Below are 26377 nucleotides of genomic sequence, written 5' to 3'. Positions count from 1 at the left end.
TGTCAATGCTTTGTATGAACAAATTTGAATTTCACAGCAGCATAACTATCTCATATCAAAGAATACCCTATTTTCTTCAAGTCTAAATTTGAAGGCTTCTTTTGAAAGACAAGGAATAATTCATTCGAAAATGAATCAATGGAAAAATCGGTTTAAAGGGCATTTCCAATACTCCGTATTTAACTCAGATCGGATGGTCTAAATTAATAAGAGAAAAATGACGAAACAGAGTTCGCTGGCGTTGAACAGACAAAAGAAGGAAGCTGTCAACTTATTATGAGCATATGGTGATATTCTTGATGGACCAAAACAACACTGTAAAAATAATTGAAACAAATATGTAGGAAGGGTGGATACCGGACGATGCCCGACCGCTCTAATATTAGCCGGGCCACCCACCCTCCAAAAACGACCCCCATTTTCCCACAAAAAATAATCAAAAACAGTTTTTTGAATGAAATATCAGAGCCCAGCATTGTTTATTTCCTACCCTTTTTCTCCTCCGCAGCTTTGATGTCTTCTTTCCCTGGAACGAACCTTGGCAGCGTTATGAGTGTGTTCACACGCGACACTCCTTCTAGAGCAGACCAGTTATGTATAGCTGCATACTCCTCGTCCGCCTCGTCCTCATTAGCTTCTGAGGCTTCTTCTCCGTTTTCATCCACCGGGTTCAGCCCGGTTGGACTAGGAGCATCCTCCTCTTCAGCTGTGGGGACGATGTTCTCTTTGGATTCCGTGGTTGAAGAAGTGTATTCGTTTGAGTCGAGGAAAAAGCATACGACAGCACAGTCGTCTACTTTAGAGGTTGGATACTTGGATTTCCAGGACTTGACTGCTTTCTCCACTAGCGTTCGAGCAGCAGATGAACGTGGGGAGCAGGAATTCACGGTTTCAACGACCTCCTTGTTCGAGAGTACGTCCCAAATCTGCCAAGCGTATGGAAATTTTCAATATTAAACTAGATTTTTTGGCAGAAACAAGAAATAGCAATCAGTGAAATTGCGTACCCCGTCTGTGGCGAGAACGATGAACTCGTCCTTGTCAGTAATGCGCCTATATGAAACTTCGGGAACAGATATAAGACCATAGTCCTTGAGACAGAAATCACCAAATGCGCGTGCCATAGCAAGGCCAGGAGAGTCGTTGTTTGGTAGCCACACCCTCGGGACTTCAGGTTCATCTAGAAGAGCGAATACACGCCCCCTACATTTACGAATCCTAGCTGCTTCAGCTGCAAGATATGTGTGTTTCGATTAAGAAAGTGGATTATAAAGAACCACAGCTAATGACTAAAACGCCAACGATGGAACTAAACTATTAGACGTTCGGCTATAATCAAAGTTCATAGCTTATGAGAGAGCAGAGCTGTACCCGGAAGATTAGGTTTGAGATCCACGGTCAACTGGACTGCCGCTAGCGAGTTATTTGCATCTCTAGTAGCTAATACGGCTCTAGAGTCCCCGATATTTCCAACAATAAGGTCTTGACCCTGCAGAAGATTATCGAGGAATGTTCAAATACACCGAGAGTATCAAAAATCATGATCAGTAACTTACGAAGACATACCTGTTTCACCAGTGTCACAGCTGTTGTTCCACTGCAGTAGCAATCGATATTTGCATGCATTCTCAACTCCCTATCCATAACCTTATAGGCCTTGAGGAAAGATTCCTTCAATGTCGGGAAGATATCTGGCTGCTTTCCAGTTTCTTCGATATCAATGGAGGCTCGACTTTCCTCTTCATGAGACAAGAAGGAAGCATCTTCCGAGCACATACTACTTGTATTTAAACTGACCTCCCTTAGAACATCGTCAGTCTTTATATTCACTTCCCAGTGTGCACTCAGCTTCAGAGGAAGAGAGTCTCGAACTCGCTTTGCAACCAAATGACCATAAGGACCATGGCCGTCAAAAACCCCACAGAAGACCGTGTCTGTTCTCGAGCCAAAGTTCTGAACATTCAATTGGATAAAGAATCAATGAAAGATCTTACAATTATGCCACAAAACAACTCTATGGTCACACGCAATGCTTGATACAAAGACGATCAATGACAACAAACGATTATTGATTCTTAGACAATCAACGAAAGTTGTTATCAGAAACATTACAACAAGAATAACAACACGAGCAGATAAAAATTAAACGCATACTTCATCTAATACGCATATTAATTGTATTCATGTCAAGTTCCGAATCAGATAAAACACACTACATCGGGAGGAAGAGAACGACGAGCTAACCTCCCAAACAAGCATGGCATCTTGATTAGTCCCTTTCTTCCCCTGCTGGCTATAAAGACAAGCAACGTCGCTGGAATCATTCAAGAACATCCTTCCCGGGATCCTATGCAGCTGCTCCTCCCTCCTATAGTCAAAGGAGGAGCTCCGAGACCCATACCTCCGTTTTGAGTTCCTCCTCTTCCTAAGGCCCATTGGCGAACCAGACCCCGGGCTCCCGCTATCATCAGGCAAGCAGGAGCCCATTCTCAGGGCCCGGATCACATTGAGAAAGCACTCCAGACCAGCAACACAGTCACCCCCCCTATTTTCCGTGATCGGATCCGTCACGAAATCCGGCAATAACCCCTTGGAAGATCTCCCAATCACCTTAGACTCACTAGAATCCACTTTTCCAACAATGTGCAGAAATCCCACCACTTGAATTTTCTAAAAACTACAGATTGAAATTCAACAAAAAGATGGCCTACCCAAAAAGCATCCTAACATATAAAAAAAAATGAACTTTCAACTACCCTTAATCCTAAACAAGGGCCCTCTAGTTTTTTTCTAACAAACAATAGATACAAAAATATAGATATGCCCTTATATTATACCAACAATAATGATCAAAAAGCTATAAAGGGCACACACCAAAGAGAAAAAGAGCAGATCTATGAAAAAACTATGCCCTTTCCCACAATTTACAATAAAAACATAAAATTGAAAAGGAAAACAGCCTACATACACACTTGATTGCTCAAAAAAACAAACAATATCAACAGAGGATCAAAATTGAATAGGCTAATCAACAAAAAATGAAATCTTGAAGCTCCAAATCTAAGTTTCTCACTCTAGAATCAGTGATGGAGCTTGAAGGTCTGGTTTTTTATCCAGAAAAACTTGGTCAAAATCGACATGAGGAAACAAAGGCGACGCCTTTGACACGGAAAATGAATGAGAGAGATTTAATTGAAGAGAGAAGTGACAACAAAAAACAGGGATCGCAAAAAAAAGGCGACTTTAAACTATGGAGAAATTTTAGCTCACGGTCACGGAGAGAGAAAGAGGCACATTTGGAATTTATACACACATTTTTACATATAATCATAAACAAAAGCTAGTGTTTTATCCACTAACCATTGAAGATTGTGATGATTAAAATAAGAACAGCAATTATCACGATGAAACGGTTGCTGTCGTTAAATTACTTTTGCAACTAAAATCTTGAAATTTTCAATGCTAACTTATACTATAAAAATACAAAATACAAACTGCATAATTAAAAACTAAAAGTAAGAACTTTTTTTTTTGGAAAAATAGAAAAATTGGATTTTTAAAAGCTAAAAGTAAGAGTTTTTTTTTAAATAATAGAAAAATTGGATTTTTATTAAGAAGTGTAATATATTAATAATTGGGAAATAATAAGTAATTAAAAAAAGTCGTATGACAACTGTTACCGAGTAACCAATTCACGCGCTTAACACATCCATTAAAGCGAATCTTTGCTTACTCAGACATTTGCATTAGAATACCAAAAGCTTAAATATATTAATAAATGTTTATCGCCACCTTCACATTCCATTAAATCACCTATATACTGTCTTTGTCTCGTTAAAAATAAAACGTTCCCTAAAATAGAAACAACTAATTTCTAGTACTTTTATTTTCGTTTCTTTGACTCTTTATGTTCTCATTCTACTTATTTTTTTTAATATATTGATTTTTTTTTATTGGGACACATTTAATTAGTTTTGTATTTAGAAAGTCTACATATTGTAATATCATGTCCATTAAAGCAAATTTTTGCTTACTCAGAATTTTGCATTAGAATACTAAACACTTAAATACATTAATAAATGCTTATCGCCATCTTCACATTCCATTAAATCACCTATATATTGTCTTTGTCTCGTTAAAAATGAAACGTTTCTAAAATAGAAACTACTAATTTCTACTTTTATTTTCATTTCTTCGACTCTTTATGTTCTCATTCTACTATTTTTTTTAATATATTGATTTTTCTTTTTATTGGGACACATTTAATTAGTTTTGTATTTAGAAAGTCTACATATTGTAATATCATGTGAGGCTCACGTATAATTTATTTGTATCTAGCTAGCTAGTAGGCAAGTAGCAATGGTTCATCTGTCATGTCCATAAAATACACCTCATTGTCACTCTCCTATCTCTCTCTCTCTACTCTGTATCTATATTAATATTATAATATTTATAGACGATAGATAATCCAACTATGCAAGGATAAAGAAATACCACCCGATTCACGTTTGTATGTGAAACGACTTTGATATGTGAAATCATATTATCCTATTTCATGTTTTTTTTTCTTTTCAATAGTATATCTCATTAAATTAAAATATCATAAAATTATACTCCCTCCGTCCCACAAAAGATGTCACACTTGTGGGACGGCACTAGATTTTAGATTTTAGGAGGTTTTGTTTTGTGTGTTAAATAGAGAGTGAAAATATAATTTTTATATTCATGTGAGAGAGAACTTTTTTCAAAAAAGGAAAATGTGACATCTTTTATGGGACAAACTAAAAAGGAAAGTGTGACATCTTTTGTGGGACGGAGGGAGTACAATATATTGAATTTCTATGATTTGACTTTCCAGCTACATTTAGGATATACTCCATCCTTTCCACATTTGGAGTCACATTTGGTTATGACATGAGTTTTAAGGAATTTGTGGAGTGTGTAATTAATGAAGTGAGGTGATGAAGTGTGTAATAAATGAAGTGAGTTGGTTGGTTGAAGGTGAGTCCCTATTTGACTTTTTGGTTTTTTATTTTTGTTTTGGTTTATTTTAATGTAGATAATGACATTTTGATGTAATTTTGATGAACAATGAGGTAAAATTGTATGATCAAATATGAAAAATTCTAAATGTGACTCTAAAACTGAGACGGACTTCTATGGCAAAATGTGACTTCAAAACTGAGACGGAGGGAGTATATTTTAAACTCGAATTTTACATAAAACGATGATGTTTCATATATTGGCCAATTTATCCACGTACAAAATCCAACATAATGTCAAAAATTTGGATCAGTTTATAATTTTAGAGATATTAATCAAAATAATTATTGATTGATATTAATATTATTATAAGGGATGCGTGAGTTTCCTCTTCTAATTGTCAACTCATATGATAAAAGCTGCATATTACTATGATTTATGAATTAATTTTAGTAAATCAGCAAATTGGCGACTTAACTTTCCATGTGATGACATGTTATGGTGTTCCCTTGCCATAATGGCCATGTCATGCCTACGTGTTCTCTATCTCTTTTTGCTAATTATATTCCCATCTTATTCACATTTATTCATCACCTTTTAAATCTACAAAATATGATGATGTTTTACCCTATTTGGGTATCGTTTGGGGGCTAGCCTTTTTTTTTTCTTCAGAAAAGCACGTATTTGAGTGCTTAACTTTACAATTGTATGTCATTTAGCAAACACTCGAATCTATGCACGCGAATTAGTTAGGCAGTGACAGCTTTTCATGCGGCTATTAACATGTTTAAAATTTTCAATATTTAAAAATTAATTTCTAATAAAAGATTAATTTCTTTAGAAATCAAATACTCAATGCTATAATTATGTAATTTTTATTTTTTGAGATTTTACATTACTTTGAAATCCATAATGACTCATACAACAAATTACTCCCTTCGTCTCCCATTAGGAGTAACACTTTGACCGGGCACGAGTTTTAAGAAATGTAAAGAAAAGTTGATTGAAAAAGTTAGTGGAATGTGAGACCCATTTTCTTATATTGATTTTATAATAAAAATGTAAAAAAAAGTTGATCGAAAAAGTTAGTGGAATGTGGGACCTACTTATCATTTATGGTAAAAATGAAGTGCTACTCTTAATTGGGGACGGACCAAAATGGAAATTAGTAACTCTTATTCGGGGATGGAGGGAGTATAATATAACTCATTTCACTCACATTCTTTCACATTTCTTGAAATCCATGCCGATTCTAATTGAGTAATAGCAAAATACGAGATCCTAACACGAAAGCATATTGCGAAAATCTCAACGACTCAACAGTCAATTTTCATGCCAGTTTCTGAACTTGGTTTTCCTCTTTCTTGTCTGCATTCGAAGCAGAATTCTCAGCCAGCAACTCGGATCTCAGCTGCATCAGCAGCCTTCCGAGATAGTTCAGCCCTTCTCCGTCCCGTCCGCCTCCCCAGAACAGGTCGTGCGGTGAAGCTTCAACGAGAACAGATCCTGCGCTCGAGAGCAGCATGGAACTCAAGTAAGGATACGTCGTGAACTTGCACTTCAGCGCTCTATACATTACATCGATCTTCACAGAGTCCCAATCCGCCCTAACCTGCTCGTAACAAAACAAGAACTTCAAGAAAATGACTACCAAAGGACAAAAATAGGTCCATGATCCACTAAACGAAAACACGAAATGGGATAACATATCATCACGTATCAATCGAGACGTTGCAACTCAATTACATGTAAATACAGAAGTAATTACGGATATAATTAGGCAAACACGTGAATTGTTTATCCAGTTCTATACGATGTGTATCTATGTCTGATGCGATGCCAAGCCAGCTATTTCACTATATAATTTTCATAAACTCGGTTGAGTAAAAGTAATACCAAATCTGGCCGTTGCCTCTGTGTTCGCCTTCCTAGACGAGCTGCTTCCTCAGGACTTCTCGCACTTTTTATCTCCTTCAAACACGTCTTCGCAGCAGGGTCTTCTGAACCCATGAACTTATTAGCCTGCACGGTGAAGAAGTTTAGAAACGAACGGGTAAACGAAATATTCACAAAATCGGACCACGAAAGGACCTGGTAATAGTGCTCCACGCTCGGCCAGTGGTAATACTCTCCACTTTCATCAGGCATTCGAATCGGATGCAAAGAGAAGTTTGAAAAGGCGCCGTAAGGATCCCATGTCTTGTAAAAGAAAATGATGCTCGACTCGTATGGAGAAACAGTAGGATCAATTGCAGAAGTTTCGTCAATTGATGGGATCACTGGCAACAAGTCAGGCACCGGCTGGAGAAATCCGCTCACGAGTATATCCGGACCGACCTGCGATTGGATGCTAAACAACGTTGGTTTTCAATAAATCAACTGCAAAAATTACTATATCAGCATATCGGAATTATTTTTAACCTGTTCATAGTTTACATCGATCAGTTCCAGAGCTTGAGACATCTCCACCATCCCGAGTTCCCCCACGGGAGATGGTGCATTTTTCCCGCCGATAATTTTAGGGGCGACGAACGCATGTACCTGCAGCAACATAAGGTGTACAAATTAGGCACATTATAATCACATCAACTAAACATTTTGTATCTCAAAAAAATCAATCAACCATGTCATTGAAGAAAAGCTGAGGTTTCACAACCAAATCCGAAAAACCAAAATCTGAACTATAACAATTGATTTGAACCAAAAAACTGAAATTGCATAATAATATTCAAAAATCAGAAAATCTCTCAGTTTTCGTATTTGCAAGTGATTTGCTATACCTTTTCCTTGAGAATTCTCTCAAGAAAATGTATGTGTGCACAAGTTAGAAGAATTCTCTCATTTATTTTTCTTACATAATTTTAAAGACCATTTGTTATGTAATATAGTTATATAAATAATAATACTAATGAAGTACATTGAAAATAAATTCGGTTTTCGATTTTCTTCTGGTTTTTTATATATCCAAAATGAACCGACTCGAAATCCAACAAAACTGAACCAAATTTTAAATTTGGTTTGGTTCGATCCAAATATTCGGTTTTTGGATATTTTTAATCACCCCTATGAATAAGCACTAGCAGACAACGTTCATATACTCGACACAATGCGAGGTCGTTGTTCATCACAATAATGGCCGCATATACGATCCAACGAAACATACCTTGTGTATGATACCCGAAGAAATAGCAGACGCAGCTAATGTACCTCCACATTCCCACAAAACCGAAAGACATCCGCGATCGTACAAGTAATCCATAACGACTTTGGGGTTCAAATTTTCAAACTCAACCACTTCAACGCCTTTTGACGCGAGGAATTTCTGGAAGCTTCTCTTTGCTCCTCTTTGTGTCATAACCATGGTGGAAACCTCACTAACATCCCACAAGTTTGCCACCTCGGGAAGATCAAGAGATTTCGACATTACAATCCGTTGAGGTAAATGCCCGCCTCCATGTCGTGCTGTGAGTAGAGGATCTACATTTCAACATCCAATTAGAATAGAATAAGACTAGTGTATATGGAAAAATAACATCCATTTGTGAATCATACTATCTCGGCGTACAGTGTTTCCTCCTACGATAACAGCGTCACTCCTTCCCCGTAGTTCAAAAACTCGGGCTCTTGACTTTTTGCAGCTTATCCATGATGCATGTCCACTACTTGCAGCAATTTTTCCTATAGCATCAATACCACATCACTATTTTCTCAATGGTATAAAACTAGTTAACCAGATTATGAATCGAAAAGCGAAAAACAACTACCGTGTACTGACCATCGAGGGTCATTGCGTATTTGAGAACAGAGAATGGAACTTGACTAGCAGCTCTATATAGTAAAGGGGCATTGACAAGAAGACATGACTTCAAACTTTCCTACACGACAGAGTCAAAACGAAAGTGGGTAACGGAAAATTCTACGAGAAAGATGATAAATCAAGAAGTTTCTCATAGTCATGTAAACACAAAGTTATCTTTCTGCAAGAGATCATACAAAGTGCATACATTGATTATGTTACCTCCATAGCTTTACATTGGAGATCCTCGCCAAGAACATCAACCAGCAGTCCTTCACTTCGAAAAGCACGAATAGCCTTGCCCCGAAGATGCTGCAGAGGATGTCTGATTCCAATGACAACTCTAGTAATCCCTGCCTTCATTTCGCAATAGGGAGCTTTTAGATAGAAATCAATGTGGATGTATCATCAAACATAGTTTAACTAAGAAAACAAAGAACCAAAATTGACTGAAAAGTAATCACTTCCTCTCATTCTGAAGATTGAAACCATTCTATAAACCTTAAACAAATAAACACATGAATTGTCTACTCAGTTCGAAGATACGATGTATATCTACTTCTGTGGGCAATGTCAAGCATAAATTTCTGGATACAATTTACAACAAGAGGGCAGATATATGTATGCAAAGCAGCAACTCACCGTCGAGTTTGATCCTCGAGGTCATAGATTTACAATTTCAACATTAAGCTATTCAATCAAACCACAATTCAACAATAGAGATTATAGCTTCACAATTGCCAAATTAAGCTATTCAAGCATTCAAACATCTCTTAAAAGCACAAAGAAAGAAACTGTATTCTAATTAAAAATCACATCTTTACACTGAAAAACAGTAAATTATTCCCAACAAATTAAGCTAAAAACATTGCAATTGAGAGGCACCTGAATCAGAGCAGAGACAGCAGCCTGATCGCCGAGGCAATGATCGGGCTCCATGTTGAGATAAGCGGTGGCGCCACGGCAGAGTTCGCCGGCGGCCTCCGCCGCCTCGACCTCCGCGGGCGAGGTGCCCTGGGCGTACAAATACCCTTCTCCGACCACAGCCTTTTCTCCGTTGCCTGAGCTGGCGGCAATGACGCAGCCATAGTTGGGGTGCGGCGCCGTGAATCCGGCGGATTTGTCGGCCAAATCGGCGGCGCGTTTGACGTAGGCGGCGTCGAAGGCGAGCGATGAGGATGAAATTGCGAGAGATGCTCTGCAGGTGAGGCAAGAAGGGATTTTCACGGGTGCGAATGAGAATGCCATCATCTCCGGCGACGGATTCCGCCTTTGATTGCCGGAATTATCTCGCCGGAAAAAGTGGTGAGAGAGAAATTTCACGAAAATGGAATTTGGGGTTTTGCGATTTTAGCAAAATTTTGTTAGAAATAATTTGTTTTTTACTTTTCCAATTTTCTTATGCATTATTTTTATATATGTGAAATCAATTACTCCTACCATAAAAAAAAATCTTATATTACTATCCAATTTTTTATGCAGAATTTTATTTTGGTTAGGTAAATATGCATCTACATTCATCCAAAAGTCTTAGCTTCCAAAATTTCCCAAATTTTCCATTTTATCATATCCTTGATTTTATATTCAAATGTATTAAAATTAATTTATGTACATATTTTATTTATTAAGAATATGTGATGTGGGAAATATTGTATTAATACATTGAATGAGATTTAGATTAAATGTGATGACTCGAACCTCTTATCTATTGGCTAGAAGAAAAACGTCTTATCAACTAAGTTGCGCTTCATTGTCTCTTCAGTTGAAAAGGTTTGATTAGTTGAAGAGACTCATTTTTACATCATTCCATTTTTATTACAACTATAAGAGCAAGCAAAATCTCACCAATACATGTAATTATTTTGGTTTTTTTATGATTTGTTGATGTCTATATCTTTTTCCCTTTCAACCAACTACTAAAGAAATGTAATGACTCTCTAGGCTTGTACTCAGGCACAGTATGTCCAGCTCCCTGCACCAATAAATGTCTTTCCAAATAAATCATCAAAATTATTTGCATTTGTTCCAAATTGAAACAATTAGTAGATCATACCTTGACAGTGAGGAAAGTGAAGTCATTAGCATACTCTTGCACATATCTGCAACTTCACACACAACACACTATGATGAACAAACACATAATGATTCAAGAATGACAAAATTCAAGATAGAGAACAACCCTGCAATTTGAGCATTAGTCTTCCAAGGCCTCCACTCTTCAACTATCTCATATCCTAGTGATTGAGTCCATGCTTGTGTCCCGGTAAACGGAACACACATATCATGGTCCCCGCTATATATCAGAGCCCGGTATCCAGCCAGCGTTAGGTTCTTGTGGTACGCGATCATGCTCCCTGCATCGTGCGTGTAGTGCAGATCCTTACACAAGCTCCAATGCCCGCTCTCCTGCACAAAAAAACACATAACTTCTTCAACATTACGCCGTTTCAGAGACCTAAAAGGGGCAAAGTACGGACCGGATCAGCATGGATCGCCTTCCTAACGCCCTTGTCGTTCAGCCATTTAGTCGCTTGCACGTCATCCTGTGTGAAACAAGAGTGTTAAAAAAAAAGTTACCATTTTTTGGTTAGGTTGAGTGACTTGAGTCTTGATTCTTACTATGCATGGGACTGTGACCTCTCTCATCAGCTGAGGCCACAGCGGGATGACTCCGTCTGCTACTGGTGCGCGAAAAGGCCAAGCGCGCCCGAAGATCCTCTTTCTCACAGCAAGAGGCCTCTCAGTAGCTACCCCAAGCTGCTTGAAGCTCTCTGGTATGAGGCTTGTGGTGCTGTCGTTTGTCGCGCCTCTGTGGAAGCACGGCTCTAGGATGTCGTACCTGTTCAGACCGTCTAACGCCTGGAACGAAAAACTACTGTAATAGTAGTAAAAGATTCAAGATTTTTCCATCACAAGAAGTGTTTTCTTACACTGTCAATCTTGTAGAGTATGTTCTGGCAATCAATGCTGAGGGGGTTGTGGTAGTTTCCTCCGCAGGCGGCCTCAGCTTCCTGCGTATAGTAACAAGGCGCGTGTCGTTTATAATAAACGAATGCGGATACAGCAGTATGTTAATGTGTATACTGTAATGTCAAGAATCTAGATTACCTTATGCATCATATCAGATATTAGGCCCATACCGTGGGCGAATGGAACGAGTGCGTTGCCATCGAAGTGGGAGTCGCAGACCCCGTTTCCGACCAGGTATCCCTGCATCAGATCTCAGATCTCAATCACTGAAAAGATAGGGGAGGAATTAGGAAAGAACCTTGAAGTTAATCTCTGGTTTGGTTCCACTTTTGATTCCTACAAAGCAAAATGAGCATTCAATCTTGTGCTTGGAATGTTTGTTTTGATGATTAAAGATCAAAACTTTATTGGATTTTGATACCACTGGCAACAAGGGAAGCAAGAGTTGGGACATAAATGCCAGCATAAGACTCCCCAGAAATGTAAAATGGATTGGTAATGAACTCTTTGAATTCATCAAACCACTGTAAGAATTAAAACAAGAATTGAATCAGTTTGATTACTAACTTGTCATTCTTGAATGTAATGAGATGAAGAGACCTTGAGAAGGAACTGATGAGTTTCGGCCGCAGTCTGAAGGTCTCCGTTTACATAATTCGACGTGTTGGCAGAATACGAGAATCCAACGCCAACCGGTGAGTCCAGATAGATGATGCTTGCAACCTTATTTCGCACAAGCATTAGCCTGTGTTAGTTGGAAAACACAGAGAAAAAAGGCGATTTCGAACAAAGTCTCAACCTTGGACCAACTGTACGGATTGAGATGCAAAACCGGCAACCCCCCGGCTTTTGATGCTTCGAAGTTGAAAGGCCCTGTTCATGAAAAGTACAGCTGATCAAGATGTCATGTTTTCTGCAGTAAACACGACAAACAGGAGCCATTCGTTGTGGCACGACACGTTTATTAGTCTCCTAGTGGAAGTGCTTTTCTAACTTCTCTTTTCTGTTTTTTTCAACAAGACTTATCTATCAGATGCAAGTACTCAATCAAAAGATGTCATGTTTTCTGCAGCAGCACGACAAACAGGAAACCGTTCGTTGTGACACGAGACGTCTATTAGTAGTGAGAGTGCTTTTCTAACTTTCTATTCCTGTTTTTCCTAACTTCTTTTTGTCTGTTTTTATCAGCAAGACAATAGGATGTTAAGTTTAGAAAAAGGCTGTACCGTGTTCGTAGACAAAGCCATCAAAGCTCGAGCACCCGGGCCCCCCATTCAGCCACAGGACGACAGGATCGCGCGCAGGGCTTCTCTCCGACACCACAAAGTAGTAGAAGAGGTTCTTTGGAGGGCTCCCCTCGAGTGTCACATACCTTCACATGGTGTCAAAATGAGAACATAAGAGCGATCCACGAAGATAAGGTGCACGAAAACAATCATACCCCGAGTAATGTTTCGAAGGGAAGGCTCCTTTGAACCCCGGAAGACTCCCCACCAGAGAAAGCTGAGGAGCTGCTCCAGCAAAGTGCAACTGCAGAAAGATGCATACTAACATACTCACCGGAATCAGGCCTAATCCGTCCCGGTCCATGGTGGCTCGGTCGTCTCACCGTGTGTGTGAGAGAGGGAGGGAAGGAGAGGGGGTGAAGAGAGAGAGGTCTAGAATGCACTTGGTGTTTTGTGAAAAGCATTAAGATGGGGAAAGGAGGAGAAACAGAAAGATAAGACAAAGTTAGTGTGACATCATAGTCACTAGAGCCCACACTACTTTATATGGGGGTGGAAAGGAGATAGATACATAATTGATAACCTTCAAAAGCATCTTTTTTTATCCCATTGCAGAATTTCATCTGAAAAAGACAGCTCTTTTGGATTTGATTTGCAGTGAATGTTTGCATAAGGACAAGATTCAGTTCAACCAACAAGCCAATCACTCTCTATCACTATATAAACTTTTTCATTATTTTTTTACTGTTAAAACTGAAGCACTTTAGTCTAACTTAATAATTATATGATGTTGAAGTTTCAAATCTGTCAAAAACAAGAAAATTAAGCATGATTGAACTGCCAGCCAGCACTAGCAAACAAATTAATCTTCTTGGAAATAGGCAGCATGAAAATGGCATGATTGAACTGCCTCCAACAATATTTCTTCTAAATCCTTACCAAAATTTTTTGACTTTTTCTCTCTCATACACACAGTATATTATGTGAGAATCATTAAGTGGACTATTTTACAAGATATTGAGTTCACCATAACTATCATCTCCAAGCATGGTGTGCATAAGCCTCTAGCTGCTTCGTTTCGTCGTCCTCACCACACCGATGTATCCCTCCGAGATCTGGTACTTTATGTTTATGCAGAAGCTTGTTCATTGATGTAAGAAACTATCAGCTTTTATGTTGCAGTTGAGAATGGGAGGGAAATAAAAAATTTGGCTAAAGTTTATGGTTTTAGAGACCAATATCTTCAAAGATAAATGATTCAACTTTACACCGGACAACCAAAAATAATACTACGATGGAACAAAGGGAGTACTTTTGGAAAAATGTCTCCAAACTACGACAATGTTTTCGACAACAAAATAAATGTATCTAAAAAGTAGTCGATCTATCTAAAGTTACACAAATATAAAAAGATAAATTCCGTGTGATCAAAACGACGTCGTTTTGAACCCGATTTGGAGGGCAGCTGCTAGAAGCAAAATGAGTGTTGATTTGAAGAGAGTGTAAGTAGGAGCAGCAGATATAAGATGTGAGCCAACACCATAAACATTCCCAGTTGCTTCATCTCTCACTTTGATACTTGATGAACCTACAATCATCAACACAAAATTGATCAAAATCAAAATTCAATTGCTTCATTCATTACCATAAAATAGTTTGAAATAATTACTCACAGTTATATTCTGTCCATCCAATGGTCTGATTTTCCAGATCATACACAACAAGCTTGTTTGATAATACTAAATCTGCAAATTCAAAAAATGATTGAAAAAAGAACCTCAAGAAATATACATGTAATTTGCTAATAAGATTCCTTTATTGTGGTAAGTAGTGAAAGGGGACCAAAGTCTTAGCATCAAGGCAAGAATCATGAAGGATGTTTCCAAATAAAAACCACTATTTGTTAAAAAGTCAAAAGGAATAATAGTCGTTTAAATCACGAGGTCCAATATAGAATTGTAAATCACAAGTCAATTTTTCCCAATTGTACCATCCGTGAGTAAAACGATGGAAACAACCCTTATGGTTTGTTTTGGTATCCAGCAGGAATAATAAAAAAAACGGTCCAGGTTGGTGGGTGAGCCTAGTGATATAGTGATAGGAGATTATCTAGCTTGGTTGTTAGCCTAGTGATAGGAGACTATCTAGCTTGGTTGGTGATGTTCAATGAAGCGCCGTTCCATTAAAACAACATTTCTTTTTCTTTTCTTGTCATTTCTTTTTTTTCATGAAACGATGGTATTTTCACCAAACAAGTCGCCGTTTCGTACAGTAATGAGACTATTGAGAAAATTTGAAATTTTGTATATTTGATATTCCATTTTCAAACTAACTAGAATTTGACCAAACATCGTGATTAAAATGACTAATATCCATGTAAAGTGCACAACTTATGTAAACGAGCAGGCATGAAAATATACCTCCCAACAAAAATATATCACTTTCGTCGCTTGGCAGATCACTGCTACTATTTTTCCAGCCGATACAATATTCGCTAGCCTGCAAAATTATGTTCTCACCAAATATATGCATTACTTGGATGTTGGGGTGTTCTACAAAGACGAGCAAACGAATTGATGAAAACAAACGAAAGAATGGCTTACATTGAATCTAAAGAGATAACTGTGGGGATGAACTGGCAAAACGAGAGAGTTTTCGAAATGAAAATTTACGATTGGAAAGCCATCATCAACACTGCAACAAATACGTGAAACGGCACATTAGTCATAAGGTATATACCGTCAACTACATTGTATATGCACGCACACAAATGAACACATTCTTCAACAGTCACGAAACTTACATTCCATTGTACGGAAAACATGTGAACCCTTGCTCTATATATGTCTGCAGACCTGGATGCTTTGCCATCATCTAGTTACAGATATAAATATAGACAAATAATCAGGGAATCGCGGAGAAAGAGAGGCAAGAATCAAGAAAATAATGCTATTCAAATTTCATACTGAGGATGAAGGCATATGTTAGCATACCTTTTCTAAAACCTGTTGATAAACCTCAGATGGAAGATAGGCCAATGATGAGCCACTATCGATTATAGTCCTTCTACTCGATCTCATTGCAGGGGAGTTTGTCGAAAGGTTTAAGAGTTGGCCACCTACCTCCAATGACTTCAAATTCACACTGTAATGTGACCTAAGATAGTCCAAAAACGTCAAAAAATTTAGTAAAACAAATGTCACTCCAGTTTTGTCCAAGATTAAATATTGCGAAGAAACAAACAAATCACATACTCATCTGGGACCAAAGGTGTTCTATTGACTTTTGGATCCATTACTTCTCCAATAGCAAAAATTCCACCTCCCCGGTTTCCGTCTAAGCAATGTGAAAAGACCCTTTTCACCTTTCCAGAGGAAGCAAGTTGTGCAAGAATGGTTTCATTTGCTCGTCCAAGACCAAGTAATCCATCAACTTCCTTAGTGGGGTCTTCAGACATTGAGCACCTACGAAGATGACGAAAAAAAGTTCAAACAGTGGAATGAGAACTCGACAGAGGCATAATAAGATCAAAGATGAAGAACTACCCAAATGCTATGGAGCCATTTGTTGTTGACGTTTGAAGGTTTCCAGTGACTTGGTTGAATTCAAAATTATCTCTGACAAAGTATCCCTCAGTTTTGTCGCCATCTGCATAAGCAACGGAATATTCACATTGCCTTCCGGATCCAGCTAGACAATTTTTATTTGAGCTGCTCGATGCAGCACGACAAAAGTCCTCATCGCAAGTGACATTCTTCCCAGTGGAGGAGGCCGCCAAGTCATACTGCTTGAATTCTACCTGGAAGATTCAAACATTAACATACACCAGTTGTTTTCGTGGTGCTCAGATTTCATTAAAGAAATGGGAAGAAACTAACATACACCAAATCTGTTTTTCTTGGGACAGCTTTCACAGTCGTGGCAATTCACCCATAGCGTATTACTTCCTGTATCTATATGGACATGATAGTCCACCGGAGGAGTCCCAATCACCATTTTGGTGAAATAGAGCCTGAATCAACGTAGCAAAATCAACATAAAGCTTCATATTTACAGTGGTGCAGAACCAAAACAATACATAAGCATTGAGATTTACATTATCAACTACAACAACTTGTAACATTGTGTATAGAGCAATATATAAGTGTTTCCACCACTATATCACAATCAAGAGCAAAATAGCCTTCCTTCATCAGGAGAGTCCATGTACAAAAAGGCTTAAAATGTTGCAACTCTACAAGAAATCATATACTTCCTTTGTCCCATCATAGTTGAGTCGTATCCCCTTTTGGTCACCCCACTATAGTTCAGTCGTTTCCCTTTTATGGCAAAAACAACACATTTAATCTACTCCTCTACTTTACTACTTCCTCATTTATCTACTTTATTCTCTCCACTTAACTTACTAAACAACACTTTCTAAATCTCATGCTAAAAAGAAATGTCTCGACTACGGGAGAGTAATGCTTTAATATCCAAGGGACAATCCTTCACCATTATCCCAACACAACAAGACAAATCAAACTCACCCCCCACTTTCTACAAATTCCTTTTTTTTTCCTATTGTGGCATTTCAACATCAAGAAAGGGGGCAAACAGTTGATTTACTAACACAACAAAATCACTTCCAAAAATAAAACCAGCAAAACTAAACATTCACACAACAAATTCGAAATGCAAATTCCAAATCTATGCATCAAAAAACACAAACGAAATGAGTGTGAAACATACGAATGTAAAGCTGGGGAATAATGGCCGCCGAGCTGAAACTCAATGGCCGCAAGGTTTCTGCCATGGCGATGCGAATCGTGATCTCTCATAGCTCCCAAAACCGCCTCTCCCTCGCCACCAAACTTGTGATGAACTTCAAACACAAAATGCCCTACCACACAACACATCAAATCCACCAAAATCAACGAAACCAGCCACATTTTCCCCAAATCCATCGCCACCAGAAGCAATCCCTTCGATAATTGAAGCTTTAAACATCCTGAAACAACAGCCAAAAACAGCCAGCACATATGAACGAATCTCCATCTCGATTCTCGGGAGAAGACAAGATTGTTGATTATGAAAATGGAGGAAAACGAGATGGCGGGCTAAGGCAAATAAGAAACGTGTTATGCTGATTCCCTTTCTCTGAAAAAACGTTTATCTGGTTTAGCACTTTTTAAAATCCCTGCCAATTTATTTACTTATTTATTTTTTATTTTAAGTTTAATAAAAATTGTAGGAAATTGTTTTTAGCGCTTATTTAATTGATTCTTCGAAGAAAACGGAATAGGAAACGATGATTGCATGAATAGTTTATTAAGAAAAATTATTTGAAGAAAAGAAGATCATAAAGCTTGATGAGTAAAGTCCAGCTTGAGTCTAGAATTATTTAGCAAATTCTAAATAACAGAACATCACAATATATTGTGATGAAATGAAACAAAAAATCATTTGCTTCTAATCCTTCCTTTCCTTTTTAATATATGCATATTTTTAAAGTGGTTTGATTTCAGTATAATCTCTTTCATTAGAGATTAACTAATAGTAACTTGAACAAATCGAGTAATGTTTAAGTTAGATATTAATGCATGAAAAATGATTATTAATGGGGCTATAGAGTTAAAACCGTGACTAAATGTTACCTATATACTACTACTATTTTATCTCTACATATCATTTTGTTTCATATAGTATATACTAATGCATAAAGATTTGAACATAGACATTAGCTAATAATCTACGGACAAGATGAAGAGAGTTGGCTAATATGGTCTGTCTTAAAACTCATAACTTGGTTTTAGTTTTGGTGTATGAGTTTTGGTCTATGAGAATTAGTATTCTCCTATGGCGCTTGAAGTGCTTCGAAGCATGACTTGCAACTTGCATTGGATTTCTCGTACGAACCGCATATGTTGATATGAACTTCCAATTCCCTTTTACATCATGAAATAATCTCGGTAATGAAGGCAATGAAGGCACAAATTGACTTCTTGGAAAGAAAAACTTACGAAAGATAGAAAAAGACTTGTTATCAAAATGAAAAAAAAAAGACAAGATTATTTTTTGAACGAATGTACTAATAAACAATAATGTTATGTTATTCCGTTCACATGTGCTCGTCTTCGGTCATGTCTAGCTTTTCTCGTTTTCCTTTTTACAAATTTGGAGCATTACGGGTTGGCCGAGGGCTCGATCTCCGTGGCTTCCATCGTTGCCAAGTCCTTCAACATCAAGGTGTAGTGGCGCTCGACATCAGTCGCAGATTTCGTCCCAGACGTGCAGCGATTGCCTCCCACCGACCGACGGAATCAACCAGTCAGTCCTCAAATAGCTTGTCCTCTTCACATGTCCACCTCGACAAATCACTCGTATTTGCCATGAATATATGTATGCTAATTTTGTAGAAGTATTATAAATTTACAGATGAACTGATTACATGTATATATATAGACTCGAGGGTGTGATAAAATGCTAACTTTTCTTAAATTGTTAACTTATCAACGTAGTGTATTAAAAATGTCAACACGGTCACATTAAAATGTCAACACATATTTGTGTTGACATTTTAATAAACTGTGTTGACATTTAAATATCAATGTCAACATAATATATATGTTGGATATTTTAGTGTAATTTGATTAATTTGATTGATCGGTTATTGTTATAATGATACATCATTTAAGTATGGAGGTGCAGAGTGCACGCTTATTTGAATTCATTATGATGTTAGGGGCGAAGCCCCTAAACAGATGAACGGGGGTCCGGGGGCAGCGCCCCTGGGTAGCGGGGTCCAAGGGGCAGAGCCCCTGGCTAACCTGGAAATTTTTTATTTCCAACGAAGTTGCTGTTTCAGAAATTCATCCGAAAATGTAATTTCTGAAAATCAAAGGACTAATTTGCAATTTCGGAAACCTTTTGAAAATCGGTTATTTTCAGTTAATTCCCAACAGGTGCACTGTTTCGTCAACAGCTGCATCGGTGCATCTTCTTCAAAATCCGATCAAGTCTTCTGGTTCATGATCTCGAATACACATAAGAAGGTTCTGCATTCTCTGAATTTTATCCGATCAAATAACTTTGGTAGAACCACCGAAATTGATTTGATCTGAAAGTGTTTTTGCATGACTTTCAGAAATCCGTTTTCTGTTCTCTTTGTTGTATCTCCCTAACAATATATTAAAATATCAACTTAAGTTTATGTTATATTTTAATGGGATGTAATCAATTGCTAACTAATTATCAATCCCAAATTGAGACCAATTTTCAACCATTAGATTAGAAGATCTTGTGGTTAATATGATGTCAAGTGTAATATATTTTAAATTTAAATAATTATTAATTAAATTATAAGGGTATTAATGTCAAATCCTATATGTAGTAATTATAACTAACTACTTTCTCTCTCCTCAAAATCATCTCAAATCTTTAAATTTACGTAACTCTCTCAATTTAAATTATTTTTTCGCAAAAAATATATCAAATTAAAGATAATTTAATAAGGATTCCAACGAGATCTCAATTGCATATGTTCCGACGATGTTCGGGTGATGAAATTTGATAAATTATATTTCAATTTTCGTACATGTTGATAAGCAGCTATTTTCAACAAATGCAATAAAAAATCTCAATATATTGTAGGCAAAATCTCAATATTATGCATGTCCAATCTCAATAAAAATGTGTTGATATTCTAATGTCATATTGTTGATATTTGTAATACACAATGTTGATATAAAAAAACACTCACGAAAATTATCATATGATAACATAATGACGATATTACCCCTTTGTTGATATTTTGTCTACTATTTATTGAGATTTTGTGAGCTTTAATCTCATCCACTCATTTTAAAATCCAAGGGTGGAGATTTAGTCTTGATTTTGGATTAGGGTGCTAAAAGCATTAGAATAGGACCCATATTTCAATATCATATCATTGATATTTTTAATATATTGTATTGATGAGTTAGCAAGATAGCAATGGATCACACCCGACTCAAAGGTCATATTTTAAAATAAATCATGTAAGAAAATAACGACAATAAATACAGATAATAGAAGGTAAATAAGAAAATTAAAATAAACGAAAATTTTGTAAATATTCTAATCACTAGATTGCATACCAATTTTGTGATTTTATTAATACTTAATGCATAATTGTAATTTTTCACGTTAATGGTGATGAATATGGTCAATTGCTTTGAAAAAATATAATCACATTGACAAATAAATTAAATGTTGTGTAATGTTCTTTTATACTATTAAAAATATACGAGTTTAAAATTGATAATGCTTCAAAATATTTTTAGTAAGTATTAGTTTTATCTTGGATGTTATTTACCGTACAGTTTATAGTAGTAAAATATTTCATATTGCTACAAAAAGTTTGAAATTTGCCTACACTATTTATAAAAGTTTTATTCACATTTTGTATTCCCACTGTTCTGGTTAAGAGTATCATCTATATTATTCTCTCGTATCTTACCTTTTTCTTTATTTTAACTATTTATAAGTATAACTTTTTCAAAATAATTAACTATTTATTACTCCCTCCGTCTCTGATTAGGAGTCACACTTTGATCGCACACGGATTTTAAGAAATGTAAAGAAAAGTTGATTAAAAAAGTTAGTGAAATGTGTGACCTATTTTTTTATATTGGTTGTATAATAAAATGTGAGTGAATTGAGTTAGTGGGATGTGGGACCTACTTACTATATATGGTAAAAATAAAGTGTGACTCTTATTTGGGGACGGTCTGAAATAGAAAAATGTGACTCTTAATCGGGGACGGAGGGGGTATAATTTTTCCACAATATATCCATGAAATATTTTACACGAATAATTTAATTAACCCACGATTCGCACCGGTATCGTTTCCATTATATTTCCCTTTTATAAAAAATTTGGGTTTTACAACTGATTTTCAATGCTGAAGTTCAGTGAGTGATTCCATCGAGCAGTTGGTGGGCATACCCCGCAGCAGAGTCTTTGTCGCGCCTTTGCGCCTTTTCTGATTCAACAACTCATTTTGCTGAACGATTTCCAGCAGCGATGCTATCCCGCGTGGCGTCGCTCTCACCCAAAGCCTCTCATCTCCTCTCCCACTTACGTAAGAGCTCCACTTCCCTTCTTCACCATTCAAAACGTTTCAGTTATTTCCCGCAGCGCTATGCATATTCAAAAAGCCCCATGTCAATGCAGAGAAACGCTAGGCATTATTCCTCCGCCTCCGCTGAGGCTCTGTTAGATACAAATTCGATTGCTTTGAGTAAAAGAATGTCGAAAAAGCTGCGCAGACACGCCCCGGATACGATTCTGCGTGTGAGTCTTGATCGATGCTCGAAAAACGGAGACTTGGCCGAGGCCCTTCGCCTCTACGAGGAGGCGAAGGCCGGCGGCGTTGAGCTCAATCAGCATCACTACAATGTGTTGCTTTACTTGTGTTGTTTGAAACCTGAGGAGAGTGGAGAGAATTTTGATAAAGGATTTGAGATTTTTGAGCAAATGGGAGTTGATAACGTTGTTCCGAATGAGGCAACATTCACTAACATTTCTAGGTTAGCAGCTTCAAAGGAGGATCCTGAATTGGCTTTTGGTTTAGTTAAAAGGATGAAGGATCACGGGATCGCGCCCAAATTGAGGTCGTATGGGCCTGCGTTGTTCGGATTCTGTAAGAAGGGGATGGCGGATAAGGCGTATGAGGTGGATTTTCATATGCTGGAGTGTGGGGTAGCTGCGGAGGAGGCTGAGCTCTCCGCGCTCCTGAAGGTTAGTTCTGATGTCGAGAGAGACGGGAAAGTGTACGAAATGATGCATAGGTTGAGGGCAGCGGTGAGGCAGGTGTCGGAGGAGACTGCAGCTGTGGTGGAGGAGTGGTTTGGTTCGAGAAAGGCTGGTGAAGTTGGAGCTGGGAAGTGGGATGTCGGGGGCGTGAAGAGAGGGGTTTTGGAGGGAGGGGGCGGATGGCATGGCCGGGGATGGTTGGGGGAGGGTGATTGGAGTGTGGTGAGGACTAGGATGAATGAGGCTGGGGTGTGTCAATCGTGTGGAGAGAAGCTCGTTTGCATCGACATTGATCCACAGGAGACGGAGAATTTTGCCAAGTCGCTTGCTAAATTAGCCTCTGAGAGGGAAGTTCAGAGCAACTTTGCACAATTTCAGGTGTTTCTTTGTTCGACCTCTGCATTTATAGAACTAATTTGTTATCTTGCTCGAGCGTTGTACAGAACTGGTTGAGGTGTAGTTTTGTCAAATTTGATAAGACTTTGTGGTGGTTCAGGAATGGCTTCAACGGCATGGTCCATTTGATGCGGTGGTTGATGGTGCAAACTTGGGTCTTGCTAATCAACGCGTGTTCAATTTCGGTCAGGTGAACGTTGCCTTCTATATCGTTCCTCTCGATGAACGTTGACAATGCAATAGGGTTGAGAAAAAGAAAGTTTCTTTAGGTGTTGGCTAATGTTAGCGTGTGCACAATCACTCAAGTTGGTGCTTTTCCGTTTGTAGGTCAGGAGAGTCGTGAATCAGCTGTGTCGAATCAGCCCATCGAGGAAATTACCCCTCGTTGTTCTACACCAAGCACGAGTCAGAAGTGGTCCTGCTCAGGAAATTAACAACAAGAGATTGTTGGAAAGCTGGAAAAACGCTGGTGCGCTTTACGCAACACCTCAGGGTTCAAACGATGATTGGTACTTAACCGTATTCCTCTATATACTCCAGCACTCGTGTGTGTGTGTGTGTGTGTGTGTGCTGTGCGTTATTAAATGCTTTGTATCAACCATTTGTGTGATTGTGTTTCGTTTCTTTTGTTTATATGAGACGTGTTCTGTGAGTTGATGCTACCTATGGAATGCTCTATCTTGTAACACAGATGAAGTACTCAGTTTTATCGAGTAGTTGAGCCGAGCTTTACCGATCATTCACTGCTGTTCGCAGTTCCTCTAGCTTCAGCTCTGTTTATGCTTTATTATTACATTCCTTAGGTATTGGCTGTATGCTGCTGTGAGTTCAAAGTGTTTGCTTGTGACAAACGATGAGATGAGAGATCACTTGTTCAACCTTTTAGGCAATAGCTTCTTCCCCAGATGGAAAGAGAAGCACCAGGTAGTTTCTCTTCTTTTTTTCTGATTTATTTCGTCATAGGATAATAATAGCCCTTTAAATCACGAAGTTTGTCAAATTATCCCTCTTTGTTTCACTAGATTATTCAAGGAGGCTAATTAGAACTATTTTATCAGGTCCGATTAAAATATTCCAGTGAAGATGGGCTTACACTGCACATGCCACCACCATATTCAATCGTCATCCAGGTTAGTTTTTTTCACAGATATTGAATGAAAACTTACCTTGTGTTAAATTCTCGGGTTTCGCTCAAATTCCACGAACATGACATCAGGAGTCGGAACAAGGTAGATGGCACATACCCACTGTCACAGGAGATGACCTTGAGGCCCCGAGACAATGGATTTGCGCAACAAGGGCAAGACCGGACATATAGCTACGTTCTGTCACTAGCAACTAGGACATTCTTTTAAGAAGATAGTAGCAAATACTACCATACTTGTGGATTAAATTATCATTGATAGCAGCAGTCTTTTGATCTATTAACATTATATTACAATCTAATAGCAATAACAGTAATCTAAGTGGATCTTACAGAATCTATGGCATGAATTAGATTGTCAATTTTGGCTCCTGTTACTTCTTTGACAATCTTGCTATCCTTCAAAATCTTGAATGTAGGAACCACCTTGATACCTAGCTCCTTTGCAAGTGGCTGCAAAGGAAATATTTACACATCAGATCAAACTCCATAGAGGTTTATTCAAACACAGGTATATATTAATGCAGAACTAAAAAACTACTACTAAATACTATCATTCTTAGAATTTGAGAATCGGATGGCCCCGAGTAATGCCACGTGACATCCTAAATTAATGGATTAAGGGGATTATTGTCAATCAGTAATGGTCATACTATGTATATATAAATCATCACTCGCCTTGTTTTCATCGTTGCAGTCGAGCTTCAAGAACACGACATCGTTGTATTTTTCCGACAGCTCCTGATATCTGGGTGCAATTACCTTACACGGTCCACACCTGTACAAATCATATGTGAATTATTATGGGTTATACGATCAAGCAAACTCTCCTCACAAAAAGCTCATAACATGGATATAAAAAAACTGAGAAGGAACTTGGTTCCATTCATTTGTTTGGTATGGCTCTTTCTTAAGAATCATCGTTCCTACTATATTAGGCATAGTCAATCCTTCCTCAACTCATGGAAATAGTCATTCTATTTCTCCCTCGTTCCATTCTACCTAAGTCCTCACTACCAAAACCATCAACTAAGCACATTTGTTGCAAATATGCGTCAATAAAGCAAAGGCCCTCATGTACATTTTCCTTTTAAAACCAAGGAAACGTTTACTTCTCTTAATTGATAAGATATTCACCATTTCAGTGGAATATGAATCAAGCAAAATTATTAACTCAAATGAGAGAAATTATCAAGTGTCTTATGATATTCTAAAGTTTCAATTCACCTCAAGGAAACAATGAGTTAGTCCATAGTAGTACTAGTATTTATTATCATCTAAATTAATCCTCAAATTCCTAAGCTAAAGGTCACAATTATGCTTCAATCAATTCACCTTCCTCAATCAATCAATCAAAATTATGCTTCATTGAATCCATTTCCTTTTGATTATGCTTCATTGAATCCATTTCCTCTACTAATTTTTTCCTTAATTGAAGTATCTAATTTCATTAATCCAAACCAGCAAACCTCCTCACAATGCAGCAACAAAAACGATTCACAACAAAAACGATTCAAAAACTATTAAAAAATGTAAAGACGATAAGCTCACCACTGCGTGTACATATCAACGACGACAGTCTTATCGCCGGCGGCTTTCACGATCGGCCAAAAGGTATCCTTAGTAACAGCCGTCACCTTCCCCACCTCCGCCACCGCCTCCACCGATTGCGCAGCCACATCCAAGCTGCACCTCACTCCCGCGCTCAATCTCAGCCTCCTCTTCACCATCAGCTGGGGACAATCACCCCCCGCAAATAGCTGCTTCTCCGCAGCTCCATGCACCGGCAAATTCTGCACCATTGAATTCCTCGGAGCTGCGCTGTACACTCGCAACGCCATTAATCGAAGTTCAATTTACTGCGTGAACACAATGCGTGTGGAGATGAGGAGTGAGATTTGTGGAGTGGTGTGGTATTTATCAGAGAGGGAGATGGAATTTGGGGACGATGAAACTGGACCGTTAATTTCTTTGGGGGGTGTGGAGTGACAATTGCCCTCGAGATCTTTTTATTTGTTGGAATATTTTGTGATTTGCCCCTAATTTTTGTGGCAATGATATTTGCAATCACCAAATTCCTAAAT

At 37.9% G+C, this 26377-nt stretch overlaps 6 protein-coding genes across 10 annotated transcripts; 1 reads left to right on the top strand and 5 right to left on the bottom strand.

The window, feature by feature from the left end:
- Window positions 1–241: 241 nt before the first annotated feature.
- LOC148929929 (putative protein phosphatase 2C 33) lies at window positions 242–3292 on the bottom strand. The gene is made up of 5 exons (XM_089068997.1): window positions 2245–3292; window positions 1567–1953; window positions 1372–1489; window positions 1008–1231; window positions 242–926 (listed from the first exon to the last, which is right to left on the bottom strand). The coding sequence occupies exons 1-5, from the start codon at window positions 2485–2487 to the stop codon at window positions 480–482; spliced, it is 1419 nt and encodes a 472-aa protein (XP_088925123.1). The 5' UTR covers window positions 2488–3292; the 3' UTR covers window positions 242–479.
- A 2833-nt stretch (window positions 3293–6125) lies between these two features.
- LOC148929928 (riboflavin biosynthesis protein PYRR, chloroplastic-like) lies at window positions 6126–10167 on the bottom strand. Of its 2 annotated transcripts, XM_089068004.1 has the most exons (9): window positions 9665–10163; window positions 9002–9136; window positions 8759–8858; window positions 8536–8661; window positions 8147–8460; window positions 7405–7524; window positions 7075–7320; window positions 6880–7005; window positions 6126–6595 (listed from the first exon to the last, which is right to left on the bottom strand). In XM_089068004.1, the coding sequence occupies exons 1-9, from the start codon at window positions 10028–10030 to the stop codon at window positions 6314–6316; spliced, it is 1815 nt and encodes a 604-aa protein (XP_088924130.1). In that variant the 5' UTR covers window positions 10031–10163; the 3' UTR covers window positions 6126–6313. The 2 variants fall into 2 exon arrangements, with proteins under 2 accessions (XP_088924130.1, XP_088924129.1); XM_089068003.1 differs by having other exon boundaries at window positions 6880–7320; window positions 9665–10167.
- Window positions 10168–10492: 325 nt separating this feature from the next.
- LOC148929927 (serine carboxypeptidase-like 20) lies at window positions 10493–13471 on the bottom strand. 3 transcript variants are annotated; one of them, XM_089068007.1, is made up of 13 exons: window positions 13191–13471; window positions 12976–13121; window positions 12549–12622; window positions 12350–12472; window positions 12174–12273; window positions 12048–12085; window positions 11888–11989; window positions 11710–11790; window positions 11399–11638; window positions 11257–11322; window positions 10959–11185; window positions 10833–10884; window positions 10493–10751 (listed from the first exon to the last, which is right to left on the bottom strand). In XM_089068007.1, exons 1-13 carry the CDS (start codon window positions 13337–13339, stop codon window positions 10668–10670), a joined length of 1482 nt encoding a protein of 493 aa, XP_088924133.1. In that variant the 5' UTR covers window positions 13340–13471; the 3' UTR covers window positions 10493–10667. The 3 variants fall into 3 exon arrangements, with proteins under 3 accessions (XP_088924133.1, XP_088924132.1, XP_088924134.1); XM_089068006.1 differs by having other exon boundaries at window positions 12171–12273; window positions 13191–13470; XM_089068008.1 differs by having other exon boundaries at window positions 10833–10878; window positions 12171–12273; window positions 13191–13465.
- Window positions 13472–14188: 717 nt separating this feature from the next.
- LOC125216448 (aspartic proteinase 36-like) lies at window positions 14189–18068 on the bottom strand. The gene is made up of 10 exons (XM_089068005.1): window positions 17707–18068; window positions 16858–16987; window positions 16521–16774; window positions 16230–16439; window positions 15969–16131; window positions 15779–15849; window positions 15579–15669; window positions 15396–15474; window positions 14649–14720; window positions 14189–14563 (listed from the first exon to the last, which is right to left on the bottom strand). The coding sequence occupies exons 1-10, from the start codon at window positions 17994–17996 to the stop codon at window positions 14403–14405; spliced, it is 1521 nt and encodes a 506-aa protein (XP_088924131.1). The 5' UTR covers window positions 17997–18068; the 3' UTR covers window positions 14189–14402.
- A 3778-nt stretch (window positions 18069–21846) lies between these two features.
- LOC125210280 (proteinaceous RNase P 1, chloroplastic/mitochondrial-like) lies at window positions 21847–24632 on the top strand. Of its 2 annotated transcripts, XM_089069031.1 has the most exons (7): window positions 21847–22079; window positions 22172–23131; window positions 23250–23339; window positions 23477–23658; window positions 23953–24073; window positions 24208–24279; window positions 24366–24632. In XM_089069031.1, exons 2-7 carry the CDS (start codon window positions 22247–22249, stop codon window positions 24465–24467), a joined length of 1452 nt encoding a protein of 483 aa, XP_088925157.1. In that variant the 5' UTR covers window positions 21847–22079; window positions 22172–22246; the 3' UTR covers window positions 24468–24632. The 2 variants fall into 2 exon arrangements, with proteins under 2 accessions (XP_088925157.1, XP_088925156.1); XM_089069030.1 differs by having other exon boundaries at window positions 21847–23131.
- LOC148929926 (thioredoxin F-type, chloroplastic-like) lies at window positions 24496–26282 on the bottom strand. The gene is made up of 3 exons (XM_089069032.1): window positions 25845–26282; window positions 24972–25071; window positions 24496–24746 (listed from the first exon to the last, which is right to left on the bottom strand). Exons 1-3 carry the CDS (start codon window positions 26132–26134, stop codon window positions 24612–24614), a joined length of 525 nt encoding a protein of 174 aa, XP_088925158.1. The 5' UTR covers window positions 26135–26282; the 3' UTR covers window positions 24496–24611.
- Between the last annotated feature and the right edge of the window lie 95 nt (window positions 26283–26377).

This window comes from Salvia hispanica, chromosome 3 (genome assembly GCF_029641045.1).
Source record: "Salvia hispanica isolate PSC_SH4W2 chromosome 3, Shi_PSC_v1, whole genome shotgun sequence".
In the NCBI taxonomy this organism is placed as follows: domain Eukaryota; kingdom Viridiplantae; phylum Streptophyta; class Magnoliopsida; order Lamiales; family Lamiaceae; genus Salvia; species Salvia hispanica.
Note: the sequence above shows the minus strand (reverse complement) of the source record. Positions and strands in the feature narration are given on the sequence as shown.